At 29.9% G+C, this 24428-nt stretch overlaps 8 protein-coding genes across 8 annotated transcripts; 4 read left to right on the forward strand and 4 right to left on the reverse strand.

Annotated features, from left to right (window-relative positions):
- Positions 1–1042: 1042 nt before the first annotated feature.
- OCT59_016719 (uncharacterized protein) lies at positions 1043–1474 on the reverse strand (the record flags this gene model as incomplete). Its single annotated transcript, XM_066145863.1, has 2 exons — positions 1043–1291; positions 1403–1474. The coding sequence occupies 2 exons, from the start codon at positions 1472–1474 to the stop codon at positions 1043–1045; spliced, it is 321 nt and encodes a 106-aa protein (XP_066003601.1).
- A 9103-nt stretch (positions 1475–10577) lies between these two features.
- OCT59_016720 (uncharacterized protein) lies at positions 10578–10952 on the forward strand (the record flags this gene model as incomplete). The annotated part of the gene is made up of 1 exon (XM_066145864.1): positions 10578–10952. The coding sequence occupies one exon, from the start codon at positions 10578–10580 to the stop codon at positions 10950–10952; it is 375 nt and encodes a 124-aa protein (XP_066003602.1).
- A 199-nt stretch (positions 10953–11151) lies between these two features.
- Positions 11152–11682, forward strand: OCT59_016721 (uncharacterized protein; the record flags this gene model as incomplete). Its single annotated transcript, XM_066145865.1, has 1 exon — positions 11152–11682. One exon carries the CDS (start codon positions 11152–11154, stop codon positions 11680–11682), a length of 531 nt encoding a protein of 176 aa, XP_066003603.1.
- A 1365-nt stretch (positions 11683–13047) lies between these two features.
- On the reverse strand, positions 13048–14211 carry OCT59_016722 (uncharacterized protein; the record flags this gene model as incomplete). Its single annotated transcript, XM_066145866.1, has 3 exons — positions 13048–13439; positions 13509–13713; positions 13783–14211. 3 exons carry the CDS (start codon positions 14209–14211, stop codon positions 13048–13050), a joined length of 1026 nt encoding a protein of 341 aa, XP_066003604.1.
- Positions 14212–14839: 628 nt separating this feature from the next.
- On the forward strand, positions 14840–15994 carry OCT59_016723 (uncharacterized protein; the record flags this gene model as incomplete). Its single annotated transcript, XM_066145867.1, has 4 exons — positions 14840–14868; positions 15053–15162; positions 15243–15748; positions 15971–15994. 4 exons carry the CDS (start codon positions 14840–14842, stop codon positions 15992–15994), a joined length of 669 nt encoding a protein of 222 aa, XP_066003605.1.
- Positions 15995–16281: 287 nt separating this feature from the next.
- On the reverse strand, positions 16282–16866 carry OCT59_016724 (uncharacterized protein; the record flags this gene model as incomplete). Its single annotated transcript, XM_066145868.1, has 1 exon — positions 16282–16866. The coding sequence occupies one exon, from the start codon at positions 16864–16866 to the stop codon at positions 16282–16284; it is 585 nt and encodes a 194-aa protein (XP_066003606.1).
- A 2290-nt stretch (positions 16867–19156) lies between these two features.
- Positions 19157–19504, reverse strand: OCT59_016725 (uncharacterized protein; the record flags this gene model as incomplete). The annotated part of the gene is made up of 1 exon (XM_025324969.2): positions 19157–19504. One exon carries the CDS (start codon positions 19502–19504, stop codon positions 19157–19159), a length of 348 nt encoding a protein of 115 aa, XP_025183540.2.
- A 3497-nt stretch (positions 19505–23001) lies between these two features.
- On the forward strand, positions 23002–23931 carry OCT59_016726 (uncharacterized protein; the record flags this gene model as incomplete). Its single annotated transcript, XM_025324970.1, has 3 exons — positions 23002–23070; positions 23143–23282; positions 23586–23931. 3 exons carry the CDS (start codon positions 23002–23004, stop codon positions 23929–23931), a joined length of 555 nt encoding a protein of 184 aa, XP_025183541.1.
- Positions 23932–24428: the final 497 nt, after the last annotated feature.

Consider the following 24428-nt stretch of genomic DNA (forward strand, 5'->3'; position numbering starts at 1 on the left):
ATGAAAAAAATGCTGAAACTGATAGTTCCAGCATTTTACTAGTAAAAATGCAAAAAAAACGTTAAAACAAATAGTTCCAGCGTTTTTACTAGTAAAAATGCAAAAAAATACTGAAACTGATAGTTCCAGTGGTTTTGCTTGTAAAATGCAAAAAAAATGCCAGAACCATCAGTTCCAGCATTTTTAATAGTAGAAATGCAAAAAAAAATGCTGAAACTGATGGTTCTGGCATTTTTACTAGTAGAAATGTAAAAAAAAATGACGAAACTAATAGTTCTGGCGTTTTTACTAGTAAAAATGAAAAAAAAAATGCTGAAACTGATGGTTCCGGTGTTTTTACTTGTAAAATGCAAAAAAAGATGCCAAAACTGATAGCTCCAGTGTTTTTACTTGTAAAGATGCAAAAAAAATGCCGAAACTGATAGTTCCGGTGTTTTGACTTGTATAATGCAAAAAAAATGCTGAAACTGATGGTTCTGGCATTTATATATATAAAAATGCAAAAACAATAAAATGCTGATATGACTTTGTATAAAAAAAGCACATGACCCATAATCAGCCAATAATATTTACATTAATTACGTATGACATAAATAATTACGTATTTACGTATTTTTCAAAAAATCTGGTAATTAATTACCAGGATTACAAATTACGTATTTATATGAAAATAGGGAATTACCAGGCCATGTATACTCTACACAAAAATTTTTTCAGATTTTTAAATACCCGGATATTTCGTACAGAGACATTCAATTTTTAATCTCCAAAATTTATAAAATATCCGGGGTATAATACTAGAATTTAGTTTATGACCATTTTCAAGCGCAAAGTAAACTTCTTCAGTAAACCAAAATCCTATTATCAACTTTATTTATTATATATGATATTACAATATGCAATACATTATTAAAATCCTTTATATTATTTCCTAAATTCTCTCAATATAGAACATTATTCTTCATCAGAAGTTAGTTATTAATTTTGATTTCTATCTTCTCCGCTACTATCTTTATTACCATTGTTTTCTTTACCCTTACATTTATCTGTTTCTATTTTCATAATCATTTTCTTTGGTATATTCATTTTCTTCATCATCTGGATTATTTATATCTACCTCATCATTATCCTCCAGCATGCCTAGTAACTTATCATAATCAAATAAGTCATTATCTTCTGAACCATCAGTATTTGTTGAAACTCCACAACATTTGAAAGACCTCCTAATAAGATCTTCTTCCAGCTGGAGTAAGAGCATGAATGGTAGAAGACATCCAATTATTATATCATTCTTTAACCTGCAAATTATAAATAAATGTTAACAAAAATCAAAGAATTTATAAATAAAACATGCTAAATTGCTAACAATAAAAAATTTTAAAGAATTATATACAATTTTTACCTTAGCTTTAAAGTTTTTGTTAATTGCAACATCTAATGGTTGCAATTTAGATGGAATTATGGCAATATTCATATTTTTTTCTACTAACCGATTTTTAACAGAATTTACAATATGACCACGAAAAGAATCCAAAACCAGTAAGGAATGCAAATTACCAAAAGGGTTTTTTGAGGTCCATACAGTTTCAATTCACCATAGCATTTCCTTTTCATTCATCCATTCTTTTTCATTAGCTCGTATATGAATACCATGTGGAAAATTTTCTTTTGGCATATTTTTCAATTTAAAAATGCGAACTGTTAGGAGCCTACTGCCACCAGCCATATATGTGTAAAAGATGAGCACTCATGGCCCATAGTACAAATGCTGACTGTTTTTGCACCCTTATAGTCTATAGTGGAATTACTTGGCAAATCAAACCATAGTGGTGTCTCATCCATATTACCTATATATTTTAATGGATAGTCATGCTGAATCCTTCTCTATAAAATATAACTCAAAAAAACATTTTGTTTTTCAATCAAATCTGATGGTAATTGTTGTGCTATGGTTGTTCTACAATGTCCACTAAGATTATATCTTCCTAAAAAACCACTTAGCCATTTATTTGAAAATTTAAATGAAGTGATATTTGGATTATTTGCGATTTCTAGACAACGTGATGGCTTTAACAGGATTTTGATTCGTTCTTCTTTCACAAACCCATGTAAATAAATCATCTTCTAAATCTGGATATTTAGCAGATTTACCCAGATGAAACTTAAGAACATGAGGCGCAAATGCTAATAACTTAGCTTTATTGTTATTCCAACATCAGGAAATTTTATAGCGCGAAAAATTGCGTAAGTTTACGATTTTGTAAGTTTATGAAAGTTTATGGCATAATATTTCGAAAAATTTCAAAATATTACGTAAGTTTACAATTTCGTAAGATTTATGTGATATTACGGTTAAAATATTACGTAAGTTTACAATATCGTAAGATTTACGCAATATTACGGTCAAAATATTCTGCAAATTTACGAAACTGTAAACCTGCGTAATATTACGGTTGAAATATTTCGAAAATTTACGAAACTGTAAACCTGCGTAATATTACGGTTAAAATATTTCGAAAATTTACGAAACTGTAAACCTGCGTAATATTACGGTTGAAATATTTCGAAAATTTACGAGACTGTAAATCTGCGTAATATTACGGTTAAAATATTTCGAAAATTTACGAGACTGTAAACCTGCGTAATATTACGGTTGAAATATTTCGAAAATTTACGAGACTGTAAACCTGCGTAATATTACGGTTAAAATATTTCAAAAATTTACGAAACTGTAAACCTGCGTAATATTACGGTTGAAATATTTCGAAAATTTACGAGACTGTAAACCTGCGTAATATTCCGTTTCGAAAATTTACGAGATTGTAAACTGCGTATGCAGTAGAACGTATACAAGGGGCATGCGATACTATTGAATAATCAAAAATAATATAAACACCTTTTCTTTTATATAAACACCTTTTTTTTTAAGTTTGGGAAAGCAAATTTATTTTTATTTACGAATTTTTTATTATTTACAATTTTTATGTTAAAAATTAAAGTAAATTCTAATTTTTATTATAACTTAATAAAAAAATATACATTTGATACTTGTTCGCTACTATTTTATAAAATAGTACCCAGGCTGTACGGCGTGGACGTCAGTATCAGTCACAGCCCAAAAAAAACGTGAGTCTCCAGCCGATATTTGGTACGGACTGGGCCTTTACTACTCACTTAATAAATAAAAAAATAAAAATAATTATCTTCTACGATACGTAGGTAAGTTTCTCCTTCTCCTACGATCATCACGCGTATCTAAAATTGATCAAATTTATCAAATTTAAAATGTGAACGTAAAATAGAATGTAATATTAATTATAAAATTTTATTATAGTATAATTACCCGGCCTCTCCCAAAATCTCGTTCTAAATTCGCGATAATATCTTTGGCCGGTACGCGTCCACAGCCGCCGCCCAGGCCGATCAGGGGTACCATTACGATAAAGGACATAGTTCTAAATATCAAAATCAGTTTGAATATTCGGTAAATACATTTAATTTAAATGAATGTAATTTTATTTATTTACTTACATGGTAATCCCTGACGAGGTTCCTCCACTTTTGGCTGCACTGTTGCCCGGAAACCCTCGTTCGAAATATTCTATTTATTCTGATTCAATTAAATGGATTGGTTAATTTGAATTTAAATTCTTTCTTAAAGAAAATTATAGATATTAGTCATATGAACCTATTGGCAACAGCCCCAATCCCAAAAATCATGGCGGCTTCTACCATTAATATTATGGTAGGCGCGGTTTCTGTCGCGGCGGCGTATGTCGACAAGTTCGTCCATCATAGCCCAGTTCCAATGGACGTTATAGGAACGACGACGTGTTTGGCGAGGCATTATTAGATTTGATTTTATTTTTATAATTTGATTTTGGGATGAGTAAAAATTTGAAAGAAAGTCGTAAAATGTCACTTTAAATAAAATTTGAACAATACCTCTTTGGTTTGATTTTATTTCTCGTTTCAATTAAAATTTAATTTATTAGACTTTTCATCATTAAACATATTAATTAAATCTCATGCGGATATGGATTATCTAAATATAAATATCATGATTCTAAATATAGATATAAATCACTTAATTTATTTTAATTTTTTTTTTAAAAAAAAATCTTAGTTTGATTTCAATTAAAAATAATTAAAAATCATGTACATGTTTTGGTTATTTAAATATAAATATCAATATATTATATTTAAAAATAAAACAATTTATTATTAGCACATTCTATTGAATTTTTAAAAAAAAATCATCAATATATCATATTTAAAAATAAAACAATTATATTCTGATTAAATATTTTGCGTACATTTCTTAAAAAAATCATAAAAAAAATCTTGTACGTCGTACATGCAATTACTAAATATCATCCCCTTGTGATAAATAAAAAATTACGCAACACAAATTCAACACAAACTCAACACAAATTTAACAAATTTAACGAAATTTGGCCAAAATTAACAAATTTTTTACCAGAATTATCAACACAAATTGAACACAAATTGAACACAAATTTCAGTCACGATTTATTTATGTCACACCCGCTATACGATGTACATGATTTCTGGCCAATCAAAATTAGGCTGATCCTTGCATGTGATTTAATCATTTAATCATTTAATCATGCACGCGTTTTTGTCTTATTTATTTTTGTTTCTTATTTCTTTATTCTTTTGTTCAATTACTTTGCAGGTATAGAAATATTTATTTATTAATACTAATTATTTTAATATTAACGCGTTTTTTTTTACCTCTTTGTTACTTTATGTCGTAATACTAACAATACTATCTACGTTTCCTTTATTTCTTTTTACTTGTACTTTAATACTAACGATAATATCCATGTTTCTTTTACTCCTTTTACTGTTTCTTTAACTCTTTTTACCTTAATACTAACAATAATAACAATATTTCTTTTATCTTTATATCTAATACTAACGTTACTATAGCTGTTTCTCTTCTTTTTACGTCTAATAATATTGTTACTCTACTCTTTCTCTTTTTTACTTTTATGTATTCTGTATATATTAATAAATACTTGTAATTTTTTATGATTATATCTAATAAAACATACATTATATAAACTTATAGTACAGAAAATGAAGTATTATTTATCGAAATATTTTGAAATATTACGAAATATTAAGTTGTGTAAAATCACAGAATATTACGAATCGTCAAATTATGGAACATTACGCATCATAGAATTTCGAAATATTTTAAAAAGTTGCGAAGTATTACGCAGTAAAATTACGGAATATTACGAATCGTAAAATTACGAAGCCTTGCATACAGTAATATTTCGAAATATTTTAAAAAGTTACAAAATATTACGCTTACGCAAACTTGCGGCGGGTCTGAAAACTTACGAAATATTATGTAAAATTACGAAATATTGCGAACCGCAAAATTACGGAATATTACAAATCGTAAAATTACGAAGCTTTGCATATCGTAATATTTCGAAATATTTTAAAAAGTTACGAAATATTACGCTTACGCAAACTTGCGGCGGGTCTGGAAGCTTACGAAATATTATGATGTGTAAACTTGCGCAACTTTTCGCACTATATAATTTCCTGATGAATCACGCACTTATTTTTGTTGAATATTAAAATATTTTGCAATTCCACGTTTACTTCCTCCATTATTTTCCAAATAATGCACTACCATTAATTTTTCTCTTATATTCCATTGTCGTCTTTTCTTTTGTGGTAATCGATTACATGCTTTTGGATTTTTTTTGTTTCCGATAACAACTATTTTACTTTAAAATAAATTCGTATCACAAATAAAAAACAAAGAAAAAAGAATATAGCTAATTTACACTCAGGGTGATTTTTAATTATTTTCACCTAGGTGATTTAACCTGATAATACCTGATTAATTTTATTGATATAGTTCAGGAGATAATTAAATTATTTAAATTTAATAATTATGGCAGGTGATAACACCTGATAAATATTACATGAATAATAAATGGTTGTGATACAAAATTGCCATTGTTTATATAATGATGTAATTTACATTTAAGCCCATCTCTTTCGAAAAAAATTCTGATACACGTTAACGTGTTGTTTTCTAAAGAAAATTTTAACCTTTACTGTTTATAAGCATGTATTTTGTTCTGTTTTTCTAAAAACATTGTTCCCTAAAGCAAATTCATATCAATTATAATAATCTATATGAAACTACGAAGCTTTAAAACTATTAATAAAACCACTTACAATGAAAAATATTTTAAACCCAAATTTTTCCTATAGTCCCAATATGTTATTCTGACCTACCGATATTTGAATTTTATATTTCTCTATATGATTCTTCTGATCTATTTCTTGAAGATCATGATATACTTAATGAAACCCAAATAGGAAATGTAAGAAGAATAGATGTTTCAGTAAATGAGGATATAAATAGGTATGATTTTCCGGAAGATGAAAGAATAAATAGCCTCCGGTATGATATTTCAGATGATAAAGATAGAAATTTTAATCATCAAGAACGGGAATATGATGATAGCGAGTATGAAGAAGAAGAAAATATATTAGAATTAAATCAAAGGATGGAATTTGAAACATGGGAACTTGCTGAATCATACCTTAATGAATATGCAAAGCAACAAGGATTTTCTTTTCGTAAAAAAAGACGTATTTTATTTTATTTTATTTTATTTTATGTGAAGCAGGCGGGAAATACAGCGAGGGATTGATTACAAGTAATACGACCCAAAAAAAGCCCACCATCGACAACCAGAAAAGCTGGAAACTGACCCTAACTTCCTAAAAAAAAAGACTGTACCGCTACCACGTCCGATAGAGGTCCAGGTAACCACACTGGGTAAAAGAAAAAAAAGTGGAGAGGACAAGTCCCCTTTTCAAGAAATTGTGGCACTACACATAAACATATTCTATCCTAAAAATAATACAATTCTGAAATTCGTAAAACCGCTAATAAAAGCATAGGCTAAACTAGCTTCTGTAATAAAGTTAAAATTTCTGCTAAAACTGCCTTGTTATCTTTATTATTACCCTTTTTCTTCGAGGAATTCTTTGCCTTCTTCTGAGTATTCGGGTGTTTCTCCTCCTGGTTATTACTTTTAGAGACTTTCTTCGAGGATATAGAATTATCCTTCTTCTTAGGCTGATTACGATCCAAATTCTTGTCAGACTTACCTGACTTTTTCGTATTTAGAGTATTTTTAGCCTTCGGTTTACTTTGTGCTTTCTTCAAGATAGGAATGGAGTGTCGACACCATTTCAACTCCTTACCATCAGGTACGAAAAACTGTGGCGTATCTAAGGCCCTTAGTGTGGTCTCCCAATTTTCAAAATAGGCCACAAGTTTCCTCCTTCCTTTACTTGTTTGAATTATTTTAAATGAGCTAGCACCGCACTTCATTAAAAATTCACATGGTTTACGGTTCATCCACAAGGTAGCCATCATCATATCCTCCGGAATGTCATGAATAACGGCTTGGAACTTTTCACGTTGTTTTTTTTCTCGTAAAGTTCAACTCACAGGGAACCATCTAACGGGTATATTTCCCAGGTCTGTCGTCCAATATTTATTAAACTTGGGGAAGGGCAAAGGAGGAGAGTGCTATCTTGACTCTAAGAGTTTTGATACTTATGTTGCCGTTTAACGGAACATTTGATAGCGTTCCCCAAAGTTTTAACTCTGCTAATATTTTCTGCAGGTCCCAGGTATACGGGATATCGTAAACTATTATGTCTCAGATTTGCTCAAGCTCCTCTCCGACAGCTTCGTATCCTATCAGTATCTGTGTAGCTTCTGGTTCGGATGGTTTCTTTCCCTTATGGGAATTTTGGGCTGATGTTTTCACATCAGGTTTTGCCTTTGTTGATTGGTTCGTGATTTGTTTATCATCTGTAACACGCGCCTTTTGTTTATCTTTCTTCTGGGAATTTTCGGGTATTACAGTTTGATCAACAGGGGTCATTACTACATCAGGCATTGATGGAAGCTTGATAGGTACTGGATTTGGTGGTTTTTGAAATCTTTGGCGTATAAGATCATCTTCATCAGGCATTCGCAAATGTGACTCATCCATCAGATAATCATCAGTACTCTGAGATCCATCATCATCGTCGTCATCATCATCACCCAAATCGCCAAATTCGCAAAGGAATCGGGTAGAAAAATTATCCCAAGACCTGGACGCAGCATATAGCGCTATAGAAAATATTAGCGAAAGGGTGGTGGGTTGATATTCGTAGCTTGAGCTTGTGAAGTGAAGTTCGCAGGGTCGGCTGTTTCGCCAAACCTCTCTATCAGTATCTGGGCTTTATCCTTAGGTACTGAGGGGTTTTTTTCAAATAAGTCCTTGAGGAAACCGTCCTTTACAAAAGAACTTAAGTGATATGTAAAAGTTTGAAAATAAATTTCGTTAAACTTGGAAACAAAGTCTAAAGCTTCTTCGTTTGATGTTCGGCTCTTATCCATGGACATTTTTATATTTTTATGTAATAAAATTTAATAAAGGGGATTATTTTTTAATAAAAATTACTACGCAGAAATTTTCGTAAAAAATGTATTTGGGAAAGAGTTTTTTATGTTACCCTTTGTAAAAAAAGACGTATACTGGATCCAACTGACAGTACAATAACAAGACGTAGAACGTATGAATGTTCACATGCCCGAACTCATGAGATCTAAAAAGTTATTTTAGAAGAAAATAGAAGGGATAGGGATTCCGAAATGATTGAATGTCTTTGGCATATTAATCTTTCTTTTCCTAAATCTAGAAATGGTGTTAGTATTAATAGTATAGTTGGGATACATAATCATGATATGAATCCTTGCATTATCGAGATAGCCCAAAATTTCGAAAATTGACAGATAAAATGCTTGAGAAAGTAAAGTTTTGGACGATTGAAGGAAGATTAGGCATATCAACTCAATATAACTTACTAGTAGCCTCATTTCCAAATAAAGTGATTAATAAGAAAGATCTTACTGAGCTATACTTAAAAAAAGATGATGATCCAAGATGGATCATAAAGCCACGCTTTGATCATGGAGAAAGAAGATTAAATTCATTATTTTGGATGTCACCCGATCAAATTAAGATACTATAATATTGTGATTATTGATACAACGTCCAAAACTAATCAATTTGATATGATATTAATGCTAATCATTGTAGTTGATAATAATTTTAGAAACATAATAGTAGCTGCAGCAATTTTGGAAGATGAAACAGAAGCAACTTTCACATGGATTTTATAAGAATTAAAAAATTCTTGTGATTTTACACCAACAGTCCTATATTCTGACAAATTATCCAGAAACACACCATTTCCATTGTATTTTTCATATAGATTTAAATCTAAAAAAAGAATCTTAAAGGAAAATTACGTGATCAATTTGAACTTTTTCGTGCTAGATTCTTAGAAATGCGCAACTCTCTATGTCATAAAACATTTGACATTTGCACAATGCCGGAAGTAAAAACTATTTACATAGTGCTGAAACTACTGAAACGTCAAAATGCCAAAACCTGCCAAAATGCCAAAACTTGCTGAAATGCCAATACCTGCCAAAATACTTCAGCATTTGATGTTTATTTATTTTCTTTATACATGTTTAAGTATTATTTTGTACATAATGCGCAGTATAATTTAAAATAAATTTATTTTTATTGTCAAATTATCAAATTGTACAAAATTACATTTGACAAGAAATTGTTAATTTATAATTATAGAATAATTATTTATTTTTATTTTACAAAGTGAACGAAATTAAAAAGACTTAAAACTAAAACCAAAAGTAATTCGAAACTGAAAACCAAACAACTATAAGCGCGATGTCAACTTTGTGGTAAAATGGGAAATAGAGGAGTTCTTGGAGTCTACCAAAGTATAAAGGATATCTGAGTTTTTACTTTATCAAAATGATACTATACCGTTTATACGTAAATTCTGTCAGATATAGAATGTTGTATTTATATAAAAAGTCCATCACTGTTAATTTATAATTTATAAATATACAGTCGGACTTCTATGTAATCACTAAGTCCGTTACATCCAAATTGGTAATTATATAGAATCGTGATTACATAGAGTAAGACCTCTATATATTCACCACAAATATTAAAAATTAATTAAGGTGACTTTATAGAAGTAAATTAAAATAGATACGAATTCAACAAAATTATGTTACATAAATACATATTATAATTTTAATTGCGCTAAACAAATAAAAGACTTTATTATATTATATATTATATTATAAAACTATTTATTATTGGATTACTAGTTCGTCACTAATCTGCTAAAAAAATTGTGTTATTTGAATTTGCTTTTTAGATTGAAACTAGAGATTGGAACCGGTAATGATAATCCAGGTCACTCGCATCAAATCAGGTTGACACGGATCAATATTTAGTAAACCGGATATCCGTGTCGATTTGTAAACCGGGTTGATAACCCGCCTAATTTGCATGTGAAAATTAACTAATTTAAGCCTTTTAACGAACTGTTTAAAAAATAGCAGTTTAATTATCTTCAGTTCTCCACACGTTCACTACTTTACTATCATAACATACTTAATGTCTAGAATTTTTATAATAGATGAAGAAATTTGGGATAATCTTCTTGATACAGTTTCAGAATTTTCTGATATAGATAGTACTTTTAATGATATATCTACTGGCTCTAATAGAGCTCCTTTAACAACTCCCTCAGCACCATCTTCAACGGACTCTCTTGATATAAAAGATCAACTACATGCAGCAAAAAAAGTGAAATTATATAAACCAAAACGTAAATATACTAAAACTAGTTGGGTGTGGCAATATATGATTCAGGACAATGAATATGATATTTGTAAAGTTCCGGTTATAAATATGCAAAATAAAGAAATATGTTGTGGCCAGCGATTTTTGCATAGGAAATATGGCGAACTATCTTCGTGGAAAGCATAGTATTTATGAGGGAATAAATAAGGTAATTCCATTATTTTTTTAACAAAGACTGCATTTTCTATGAAAATCATTTCTTAATTTAAAGTTTATTTCAAATTAACCACATGTATAATTGTTAACTTCAAAAATTTTTACATTTTTTTTTTCATCTTAATTACAGCAACCAGACAAATCAATTCAACTAACTGTACCACAAGTAATGGAAAAGGCAAAGGTTAAACCGCATAAGGAACCACGAAATCAAGAAATTAGGCAAGCTATTGCTGAATGGATAACTATTGACAATCTTCCAATTAACGTTATTCAAGGCAAAGGTTACCGAAAAATGATGACAACTCTTGACCCTGCATTTCTGATTCCATCTAATAAAAGAATAAAGAAAGAAATTAATACTGGATATACAAATGCAATTGAGGAATTAAAGATACTTCTTGGAAATACTTGTGAATCAGCTTCTTTGACAACTGACCTTTGGACTGCTAAAAGTAAACATGGATATATTGGGGTAACTTTGCATTGGTTGTCAGAGGATTTTCAAGTATATGATTGTCTTCTTTGCATGGAACGTATGCAATATCCTCATACTGGAACAAATATTAGCCCTGTTCAAAATCGTTCAGTCGTATTTTTCGATCAGTTTGTGTTGTACAAAATTTATCCAATAAAATTTCTTTATTTTCGATCGCAAATTGAACAGCAAGTTCAAAATTTAGTTCGAACTTTATATTAATATATTAAATTGTTCAACCTTTCAATACATATATTTTTTAAATGTCGCATGTACGCAAAGAATTACAACAAACAATAGAAGAAAAACTTATTGAAAATATATTATTAGAATTAGACGAAGATAATACAGATTCAAATGATGAACAGGAAGAAGAACAGGAAGAAATTTCTGAATTTTTTATGCTTAGTTTGTTAGCTTTAAATGAAGTTCGTTATTTGGAACCACGTATATATAATATAGCCAAATCTCAACATTGGTACAATAATATTTTACCTTCTTACGATGATGGCAGATTTAAAAAAATTATGAGGATGTTTCCTGAAAGTTTCAAAGAGTTAGTTAAATTACTTAACATCCATCCAATTTTTCAATCAAATCATATAACCCAACAAGCACCTGTAGAACTTCAGTTGGCCGTATTCTTAAGAAGATTGGGATCAAAAGAAAGTATTTTTTCTATATGTTCACGTTATGGTATAGCTGAAGGTACTGTAATATTATATTGTAAAAGAATAATGAAAGCTATTATTTCAAATAAAGCAAAATTTATTAAATGGCCTACTGATGAAAGAAGTAGGGAATTTGTTCATGCTGGATTTGAAGCTATTGGAGGTATTGAAGATATAATTGGAGCTATAGATGGAACTTACTTCATTTTGCAAAATGCTCCACAAAAAGAAAAGTACCTTTACTTTACGAGAAAAAAAAGATATGCTTTACACTATCAAGGAATTGTTGATCATAGAGGTATTTTCATTAGTTATGATATAGGATGGCCGGGTAGTGTCCATGATGCAAAAGTGTACCATAATTCTTATTTTTATGCTAATAGATCAACTTTAATTAAAGGGAATGATTTTTTAATTGGAGATAGTGCTTACCCCTTATCACCATTTCTTATTAAACCATTTAGTAAGCCAAATGAAAATCAAGCAGAATTTAATCGTATTTTTTCATCACATAGAATTGTTGTTGAACATTCATTTGGTAGGATAAAAAATAGATTTGCTGGAATAGGAGATATAACTGTTAAAAAAATCTCAACTGCTATAAATATGATTGATTGTTCTATTATTTTACACAATTTTTTAGAATTGCACAATGATGCATGGGAAGATTATGAAAATAATGATGATGATAGTAATGAAGATAATGAAGATAATAATTTTGATAATGTTAGTGATGAAAATTTAAAAAGAGCAGGAGAGGCAAAGAGAAATTGGATTATGAGAAAACTATTCATGTTATAATCTGTATAAAATTCATAATTAAATAAACAAAATTGGTAAATTTTCAATCTATAATAAATTTATTTGATTTCTTTATTGAGATATTTTATTACATTTGATAATCTATATTAATTGACTATTGTTTGTTTTGTGTTTGTGCTATTTGTAATTCTATTTGTTTCATAAGCAATTCATGACGCATATGTGCTTGTTCTCTTTCATATTCCCATTTTTGCTTTTCAACTTCCAACCTTTCTGATTGCAACTTATATTCTTTATTCATTTTTTCACGTTCCAATTCAAATTTTTGTTCAGCTAATTTATTTTTTGATTGATTAATATTATTCATAACATCAACCAAAGATTCTACAGAATTCTTTTTCCTTTTTGTATTTTTAACCTCTTTTTCTTCTTCATCACTAATAAATTCTGTTGAATCATTTGAAAGGAAAGAAGAATTAATGTTTTCACGACATCCAAAAATTCTATCCATTATATCAAACCATTTCCAATCAACCCTTTCAGATCCTGTTTGATTATTCTGCTTCTTTACATTTTCATACTTTACCAACAAACGTTGAACCCGTCATTTAATACTTGCGCTAGTTTTTGTTTTGATAACTTCAGTAGAGATTGAATTATATACAGCTGCCTTTTTTCCTTGTTGAAGTTTTTCATAATTATCTTCTAAATATGATAATAATTTATCAGTTTCTTCATCACTCCATCTTTCAGTAAGTTGGAGTTCAGAAACTTTTCTCTTTCCACTCTGTTTTTTTCCATTTTCGTTTTCTTTAAAATTCTTAAATTAGTTTAATTAATAGTTAATTATTTGCATAAATAATATCATAATAAAACATATTGTACTAACCATCAGATCATTTGTATCAAAGTCTCCATCTAAAATATCAATTGGGATAATTTCTTCATTAAATAATTGATCATTTTCCTGTAAAGAATAATCATCAATTTCAAATACGCGTGTGTTAAATGGCATTTCACCACTAACTTCATTTTCTTCTGTGTATGGTATGGTACCAGATCCATAACCCATTAAATTATTTGGATTAGGTGTCATTTCAAAGCTGGAATTTTGACTTTGAAAATGAGGCGTGGATATAGGTCTTAGTGCTAAAGGACTTTGCGCCAAAGGTGCTGATTTTATAGGTCTTTGTGCTAAAGGACTTTGCGTTAAAGGTGCCGATTTTGTAGGTCTGGGTGCTAAAGGTCTTGGCGCTAAAGGTTTATGAGTCCTTGAAATTTGCTTGGAACTTCGAACTTTTTGAATTTGTTGAGACATGTTCAAAAAAAAACGCGTTAATAAAGTGTAAAAAGATAAAAAAAAAATTTTTTTTTGATTGGTTATTTTGGCGTTCGAACTAAAAACCCAAAAAAAAGTTGGGTCTGAAAGTTCGGAAAACGGTTGTGTTGCACAAACGGATCAGCCCAATTGGAATGAACTTAAATCCGACCGAAAAATACGATCGAACGATTTTGAACAGGGCTATTGTATCCTTTTTAAAAAAAAAGGTAGCTGAATTTGGATTGGAAGGAAAAATTACATGTGTTGTAACTGACAACGGAAGTAATATGGTTAATGCAATTAACCAATGGGATGGTATTGAACGCTTGCCTTGTGCTGCTCACACCCTACAACTCTCAATTAATCGTGCATTTCAAAAAACTAACATTTACATTAAACGAATTAAACGTCTAGTACATTTTTTTACAAGTTCTCCCAAGCAAAGTGAGCGCCTTGATAATGCCCAAAAGGAATGTCAAAGGCATAAAAATACCTCTTTACAAGATATTTCTGATAATTCTAGTGATGATTCTGATGATGATGATGGCACGAATGAACAAGTACTAAACATTTCAACTAATCTGCAAGAACCAATTTTGCGAAATATTGCAGATATTAAGACCTGATGGAATTCCAAATATCATTCCTGGAATCGTTTGTTAAAATTACATAAAGCAATTGAGTGGCTGGGTGCAACATTACCTTTATCTGATAATTATGATGATCGTGCAAATGGGAGAAGACTTAAAAAATGGCTTTTATTACCTCATGAATGGAATTTATTAAAACAAATTGTGGATCTATTAGAGCCTTTTGAAGATGCCACTACATACTTTAGTGGAACATCCTATGCTACTTTATCAATTATTTATCCTTTGATTCAAGTCCTCAAATTTAAATATGCTGAAAATGATGAAGTCAATGATGATGATTTAGAATTAGAACAAGGTAAATTGACTATATTGTTATTATAAATTATTATATTATTTTAAAAATTATATTGCTAATTAATTATAATTTATTTAAAGATGCTCCAAATTTTCAGCATGAAGAATCAGATGAAGAAAGTGACTTAAGTGATAGTGATGAAGAAGATAATCCGGAGCTTGATACTCCAGAGCAATCAATGACACATCACCACCAAACTCGATCTAAAGCAGCAGCAGCATCAACTATTCAGCCAGCACAAGATATTCTTAAAATAATGAAACAGACTATTTATAATTCCTTGTTTGTCTATTGGAATGAACCCATAATGATTGGTCTTTTAGCATCTCTTTTAGATCCGCGTCTGAAAACACTCTCTAACTGGGATGAAGAAACACGCAATAAGGCAAAAACAGAATTAATGCATCAATTTAAAGAATTAATTGATTTAAATTTGGTACAATCATCACCATCTGGTAGCTTAAGCCAACAACAACACCATAGTCGATTGCACTCTTCTATTTTTGGTATGCAGGTGACAGCAAATCCCTTTTCTGAATTAGAAAGTTATTTGGATCCTATTCGTACACCAATAGCTGATCATAGCGTAAATCCTTTTGAGTGGTGGGCAATTCGGAAAACTCAATTCCCTAATGTTGCTAAATTAGCTAGAAAATATTTATCTATTCCCGGTTCATCAGTACCCAGTGAAAGACTATTTTCTGACGTGAGTAACCAAATTACTGCAAAATGTACACGTTTAGATTCAAAACTGGCGGGTAAAATGATGTTTTTAAAGAGAAATTCAAATGCAATTCATATATTTTAGTTGGAGTATTTTTCACAATTGTAAATTGAAATTTAAATAAAAAACTCCTTAAATCTGTTCCAAATTACAATTTACTGTATATAATATTGTATGATAATGTATGTAAATCAAATCACTAAAATGATTAATTAAAATATTAAATACATAATAATATGCAATAATTTTATTAATTTAATTTAATAATTACGAAATAAATACATATTAAATTTTGTTTGTTAACAACAAACCCATTTCAAATACTGCGCCAATAAACCACCCGATTTCAACCGGGTACCCGATTTCAAAAATTACACAGACATCTGGGTGACCATTTATAATACGGTTCCAATCTCTAATTGAAACTCAAGTCGTTTAGTAATTTTAAAATATTTTTTAAAAATGTATAGATCATCTATATTAAACTCATCAGACTGTTGTTGTTCGAAAAAACTTATCCAAGTTTGTATGGATTTAAGCGCATTATTTAAAGATACTTGAATTTCCTCTTTTTCAGAATCAATTTCGTTAATTTCACCATCACACATCTCTTCTTGGACTAATCTTACAATATCATTATCATCTACTAAAACGTCTTCAGTTGGGATTTCTTTTTCTAAATCAAGAAAATAATCATTAATTGCATCTGCTAATACAGCACCATAAGGATCTTCTGTTGCACCAAGCTCTCTAATTATTTGATTAATATTAGCCACTTCGTCATCTATTTTTTCTCTTTGAGCTTGTGTCGCATCTGTTATATCTTTATTAGTTGAAGAAGGTAATATTCCAGTCTTTATCCAGCAATTATGGATTGTTTCTTCAGTAACATTTTCCCATGCATCTGTCAAATAATCAATGGATTCTTTAATATTAATTTTTTCTTTATTAATATCTTTACCTTCAAATAATTCTAACATGTGGCGGCAATAATTTCGCTTATAATGATTTTTAAAACTTGCAATAATCCCAGCATCAAGTGGTTGAAGATGGCTGGTAGTATTTGGCGGCAATAAAGCCACTTCAACATGAGTTAGTTGAAGGCGCGAAATATTAGGTTGACGTCTCCTTCTGCGGCCTTGATTTTCTAAAAAGTAAATTTTAACAATGTAAAATCAAGTAAAATTAAATAATACGAAATTAAAATAAATTTATTATCCATTACGTGATGTTCCAGTACTAATCTTCCATTTCATCCTCTGGTGGATGATAATTCGGATCAAAATGGGATGGAGCATTATCAATTAAAAGCAGAATCCTTTTATTTTGTAACCTAAAATGTCTATCTATATCAAGAAGAACCTAATAAAAAATTTAATTATATTAAAATAATATTTTCATAAAAAAAAATGCAGCAGTTGTTAGTTACCTCTTCAAAAATTTCTGAATTCATCCATGCCTTAGGGTTGCCACGATAATGTACTGGAAGATGATTAAAATTAACTCGAGAGAGAGGCCTTGGACGCTTTGAATTACCAATTACCCATGGTTTAAGTTTATCTGTTCCTATTGCATTAGTACCAAGAAGAACAGTTATTCGAGTTTTATCTTTTTTTTGACCAAGAACTGGTTTGGATGAAAGTGTTTGATTTGGTGGCATCCTATAATAAAGGCCTGTTTCGTCAATATTATAAGTTTGATCAGGAGTAAATCAGCTTAGAAGTTGATGCAATTTTGCTCTTTCTTCTGGAAGAGATGCTAATGGAGCACTTCCTGATTCTCCATGCACATGATGTTTTTGAATATTATTTCTCTTTTTAAATTTATCTAACCAACCATTAGAAAAGCTTAATTGATCTTCCTGTATACCAAATGATTCTGCAAAAACTCTTGCTTTCTCCCTATAAAAAAAAACCATCCAATTTTTGTACAATATTTGTTCAAGTCCGTGTGGAAATTGTACAATTATTGCAGATTTTTGGATAAAAATAGTTATGAAGTTTTTCAAAGCATATTAAAAGTATGCAATTTTTGTACAACTTAAATTTAGGATATAGAAAATGTTTAATTTTTGTGTGATTTTTATACAACTTAAATTTAGGATACAGAAAACATTCAATTTTTATACAATAAAAATTGTGATTATTGTACAACTTGAAAATAGACTTAAATTTAGGATACAGAAAGCAATCCTATTATACTACTTTCCATCTTACCTGTATGGTTACATTTGACCACTTTTAGGGTCGAATAGACCACTTTTAACCATTACAAATAGATTTTCCTAAGTAAAGTGATTTATGCAGTAAGGTTACACAAAATTCAACCACATATTTGCTTATAAACGGGCATCTTCTAGACCCATTGGTGAAATTTTTGTATCATCTTGTAACTAAAAAAAAGTCAAAAACTTTTTTATTAGGTTACACAATTAGTTCTGACCGGAATTATAATTTGGCCAGAATTATGCAGTAAAAATCAACTCTTATGTTAGTCACGTGATCTGATCGTCAAAATAAATATGATGACGCGTAATGTTTTTGTTTGTTTTTTTAACCTTATAACTTTTCTTCAACTTTCTTTTAAAATATCAGGTAAGAAAAACTTGTGTTCTTTATCTTTTTATTTTCCTAACTTTTTACATTTTAATGTTATTACTAACTTGCTTTCTTCACTAACTTCATACTTTTTTTTTATTACTAATACTAATAATTTACTTTTTAACACTACTAATTTGCTTTCTTCACTAACTTCATACTTTTTTATTACTAACACTAATAATTTACTTTTTAACACTACTAATTTGCTTTCTTCACTAACTTCATACTTTTTTATTTAATACTAATAATTTACTTACACTAATAATTTACTTTCTTCTTTGATACTACTAATTTACTTTCATGTTATTAACATACTTTATTTTATTTTATTTTCTTACAAATTTTTATATTTATGATTATATCAAATTTAGTATTTTATTTATGAAATATTGTGTATATTTTTTATATTTTACGTCAATAAAAAAAATTATCCTGTTATTACTGTAAAATTTAACCTATAATTCCTAAAATATGGCCTAAAATTTGGCTCAAAAATCACACAATAATTGTATAAATTCAGGTCAAAAATAGAATAATTATTGAATAAATTACCATGCAATAATTGTGTGATTTATTGCAATTTTTAGCACAATTATTGTATGGTCAAATATACAGAAATCGTAGTGAATTTAATTGAATGATTTTTCAACAAAAATCACACAGACTTTTTTCATAGGGTCTCTTTGATTAATAAATCTGTAAGAATAACACCTTCTGCAGTTACGTTCTCCACCCAAATATTCATAGTACGATCAAGCATAGGAAACTTAACTGGTTTATGCTTAAATATTTTATTAGATTTTTCATTTTCCAGTACAGTTTTCCATTTATCTTTTTGTAATAAAATTTTTGATATTGTACATTGTTCAATTGTCAAGTTTGGGTACTTATTATTAAAATATTTCGCAATTTCTATATGCGTTTTATTTTTATTAGTCTCTGCCCATTCACAGATTTGGCGTTTAACGTCATTACTAATAGCTGAACGATGCTTTTTAAGTTGATTAGATTGAGTCATCATAATAATAAAGACGCGTATATGAAAAGGAAAAGTGGCGTTTGCTGCAAATACTGCGCACTGCGGAATTTTTATACGTAATGTGCAAATCAAATGATCGATTTTTTAACCAATAAGAAATCATGTGATTGTAAGGAAGTTTTTAATAATAATAAATCAATATTTTCGTTACAAATTATTTTTGGTGATAGTGACTATATAATATAAGTGATTACAAAAGGGTTTTTTGATTAATTTTAAGTCGGTTACAGATAAATATGTGCTTACAAAGAGTTGTGATTACACAGGAGGTGATTACATAGAGGTCCGACTGTATATTAAAAAAAAATTATTTATCGCAAATTTTGATTTATTAATGTAAAAATTTATTCATCTTCATAGTCTTTAACGTCTTCATTGATGAAGTCGTCCAATAACTCCTTTACATTATAATCATAATTTCCTCTTCCATCGCTTTCTTGTTCTTCATTATTACCATCATCTGTATTGATATATCTTATTTTTCTTCAGAATCATCCAAAATATCATCTGGAATCACCCCAACTTCTTCAATTACTAATTTGTGTTATCAATTAACAAATTTATCAATCCATATATATTTTATTAAGATAATACAATTATCCAGAGGAACTGTAATTTGATTAGGTAAACTTTCATTCAATAAAACATCACATTCATCATCATCATCATTAGTTTCTGCTAGAGCCTCCGCAATTCAAATGTTCATTTCAGTTTCATACTGTAAAAACCAAGTTTTTTTTTAGCATTGGACTTCCAATGCATGATCATTTTACCCATGGATTCTAATCAATTTTAAACATCAATCATTAAATAACCAGCTGAGAGTTGAAAAACCTCGAGACTATTCAGTTGTGGATTGGTATCAATCAATTTAGAGAATCATCTAGAGAGCAAGATTCATTAAAATCAAAGGGCGGTTTATTATCATAGTAATCTTTGAATTCTCTGAGATCAAATCCTAATCTTTTACCGATTTTAGTGGCAAACCAGGACCCCGGAAACTATATATAAAGGTTGGTCTAAAAAATTGAATTTTTTATATGAACTTTACCCAAACTCCTATTGGATAGATGGTCAAAAAAGGAAAAAAATCATAACAAAATTGGTATCACCTTCCTTTTAAGTATATAATTTAGCCATTTTTAGTAATGATTTGCAAAATATTTTCTTATGACTTTACCCATTTTAACTGCAACCTATCTATAGAGTTTCTGGGGTCCTGGCAAACCTTACAATTCTTGAATAAGCTTTGTCTTTGAGAAGCCTATTCCTAAATCAGGGATCTAGAAAAAAGCAAGTAATATATTTGTCATCATCAAATTCTTTGAATCTTTCATTCATTATGGTGAAACAATGGTTATGGAAGTTTTGATTAAATGATCTGGATAATTTCTAAAGCCAAGACAGCTTTTCTCAGTGGACTCAAAACGAATGAAAGGATTCATAAATCGGAAAAAAAATTTTGTGTTTGGATAACACATTTGACCTTATTGTTCAACAAATTACTGTTATTAGTAGCAATTTGTTCTAGTACCGGTTCTAATCTAATTATTGAATCTACTGATTCACTGGCAGTTGTCCAACGTGTCTTGCATTCCTCCTCTGTGAATACTGAATACTATTTTCTTTGATTAATTGTATAAGTCTTGCGCCAGTTTGATGAGAATTTTAAAAAATGAACCTAATATATTAACCTTTTACAATAAATGATCACTAAAACTTTCTTTAAGAATATCAGATTATTTTGCATGCATTTTGAACATTTGAAGCGTTATCCAATACAACAGCTGATTCAGCTATGTAATTGTCTATATGCGAATAGTCAGACAAATATTGAAGTTTAAACAAATACTCCTCCCTTGAGGGAGTCATAATAACAAAATTCCAGATAGGCATGTGTGCAGGTGACGTCCATCCATCAAATGCTAAATTATATAAATATTATTTAATTAAATACGCATTAACAGTTAAGAATATCATTTAATGGGTCCCATGATCACCAGACATTGAAGATAGGGCCTTTATGGCTAAGATGACCCATTACTAAACGAAGTCTACCTACGGAGTCAAACGATCACTCGACAGTGCACACGTGGGGTACTACCGGTATGACGAGTGGTTTGTAGTTTAATTATATTAGAGTAGTTATTAGGAAATTTTACTTTGTATATATCTTTTTATTTTTTTACTTTAATAAAACTGCAAATGCGCTGCGGAAAAAAAAAAAAAAAAAAAGAATATCATTTAAAAAAAAGTGCAGACAATCCTAATGTTCATTTTCAATGACGAATGCAACAGTTGAGTTTACCATCACTAATTTCCGTTCAAGTAATTGAACTGACAAAAATTCTCTGGTTGGTAGCTCGTATGAAGAATTAAGCTTCTTTATTACGAAATTAATAAAAAAAGGATGTTCTACTACTTAGAATGAAATACCATATGCAATAAAAAATTTAGCCAAGGTTTGTAAAATCATGATAGTCTGTCATAGTCTTTTTTTTTTATTGATTTGTTTTCACATTCATCTCGCGACCAGAAAAAATTACAATATTTACAGGTGGCATGATATTTTCCTGAACCAACGTGATTTCCTCTAGTAATGTCCTTCCAAATGAAACTGGGTGGCCTTCCTCCTTTGTTTTTAATTTTTCCTAAGTCTAAAGTGCTGTTCATATTGAAATGTGTTTATTTTTGTATGTATTTAAATAAAGAAAGTAATGCGAAATGAACACGAAAATATTTATTAAACATGACAGATAATATCATATGACTTGAGTGAATTACAGGGTATATAATTTTCTAAAGATGCAACGGTTAGGAGTTAAAGGACAGATAAAAAAAAAGAGATGAAAGTAACCTTTATGATTATTTTTGATATTGATTTGATGTATTCAGATATGATTGGCTGTAGACTGAAACTATATTTGAATATTAATGTTTATAATTCTGGCATTTTAGCAGTTTTGGCAGTTTTGGCATTTTGGCATTTTTGGTTGCTTGCCTGACAGTTTCGGTATGCCAAAACTCTTTAGTTTTGGCAAGCGACCTTAATTCTACTATGTGTGCTACAGATTCCAGTATCAGAATAGGTTAGCTCATTACAGATAGGGCATATTGTTTTAAAACGGGATTTATAATGTTTAGCACATCCTAAAGCATGCCAGTACCCTTTTCCACAAATTGAATCATCTTTCTTGACGTATTGGCAGGTTAGATGATCCATACTAAGTAATTTTGATTAAAACTTTGCTTTCACTTTTATTATAGTTATTCAAAAAATTTGTCGCATATCTCTGAAATACAATTGAAGAAATGCTCATGAAAATCACCATCGGCCAGGTGGATATTTTTTTTCAAATTGAACTTTTTCCCACATAATATAATCTGAATACCACAGATTAATCTAATTACCACCATATATTCTACATACTGCTATTACAACCAAGTTTGTTACAGACCACAAACTCACCAATGAGATGAGTCTTAAAGAGCTTAGCCAGTATGCGCCAGAAATACTTGAGCTCTTGACAACTGGTGTGCCAAAGGTAGATAAAGAAAAAAGGCATCAGATTTGTGATTATTTTTAAAAAGGATATAAATTTAGCATTCTCCATGAGAGAATTGGGCAAAGTAAAAGCCAAGTATCTCCCAAAGAAGAAGGGGATGGGTCAGAGGCTGGAGAAGTGAATATATGTCAAATTTCTGATAGTGCTTATTCTGAGGAAACTATTAAAGAAATGGCTCATCATATTGTTCGGTATTAATCTTAGTGAAAGAAATGTAAAAGCGATATCTAGAACCTTAGAGAAAACATCTCCTGATGCTTTTATTGCTCTATTATGTTTTTCTGGGCTTCGAAGAGAATTGTGAACTCTCAATGCTCCAGAAAAAATAATCTCTGTTACGAAGAAGGAAAGATTTGGTGAGTATGATTTATCTAATATATCTGACAAACAGGCCCATATCCACCCCACTAAATTAAAAATCTGCATATATCTAATAGTGGCGTAACTGGATATGCAAAAAACTGAGGCAAACAGGATATTTCTTGAGTATTTAGATCACTGGAAAAGGATGAAGAGCGGGCTAAGCAATTACTTATATGGATTCAAAATGCGATTTCTTCTGAAGAGTTAAGAGACCCTGAAAAGCCTGGATCTACATACTTAAATGCATTTCTGAAGAAAGATAAATTTATTCTTAAGCCTTATGACTTGCTACTTCCTAGCTCTTTGCGCAAATTGGGATCAGTATTTGCTGGCATAACGCATATACCTAAGAATCCGTCAAAATTTAACACTTATGCTAGGGAAGCCCTTCAACATTTACCTGACAACCATGTTTCTCCATCTGATATGATCAAACAAATCCATTCAACATCTTTGATAAAAACTAATCACATATAAGGGTTAGAGGGGATCCTAGAGGGATCAGATCGGAAGGACTAATTTATCAGTCTGATATCATTTATTAATTTTATTTTTTATTCGCTTGGTTGACATAGAACATTTTATTAAAGATATGGTATAATATACAACTAATCTATTATGGCAATAGATAGCCTTCTCAAAGTAAGAGATACATTAAATTGGGTAGATCGAACAGATAATAGAGATTTTATATCTCAACCTAACTCTCCGATCTTAGAATCTGAAAAGAGAAAAGATGTTCCACTACCAATTCAGAATGATTGATCACTGAATGATTATTTTGAGGCAATGCAAAGTGAAGAGCTCAAAAAAGTTTTCTTTTATGGCCTATTGCTCAATAATAAAAAACATGTAATCAGGTTCGGGATCAAGAATGCTTTGGATGAGTTGCTTGAACACTTAAATAACGGATTATCCGCAGGTTGAAACACTACCTTAGAGCAGTATATATATACCACCATTAAGGAATCTGG

This window comes from Rhizophagus irregularis, chromosome 25 (assembly GCF_026210795.1).
Source record: "Rhizophagus irregularis chromosome 25, complete sequence".
In the NCBI taxonomy this organism is placed as follows: domain Eukaryota; kingdom Fungi; phylum Glomeromycota; class Glomeromycetes; order Glomerales; family Glomeraceae; genus Rhizophagus; species Rhizophagus irregularis.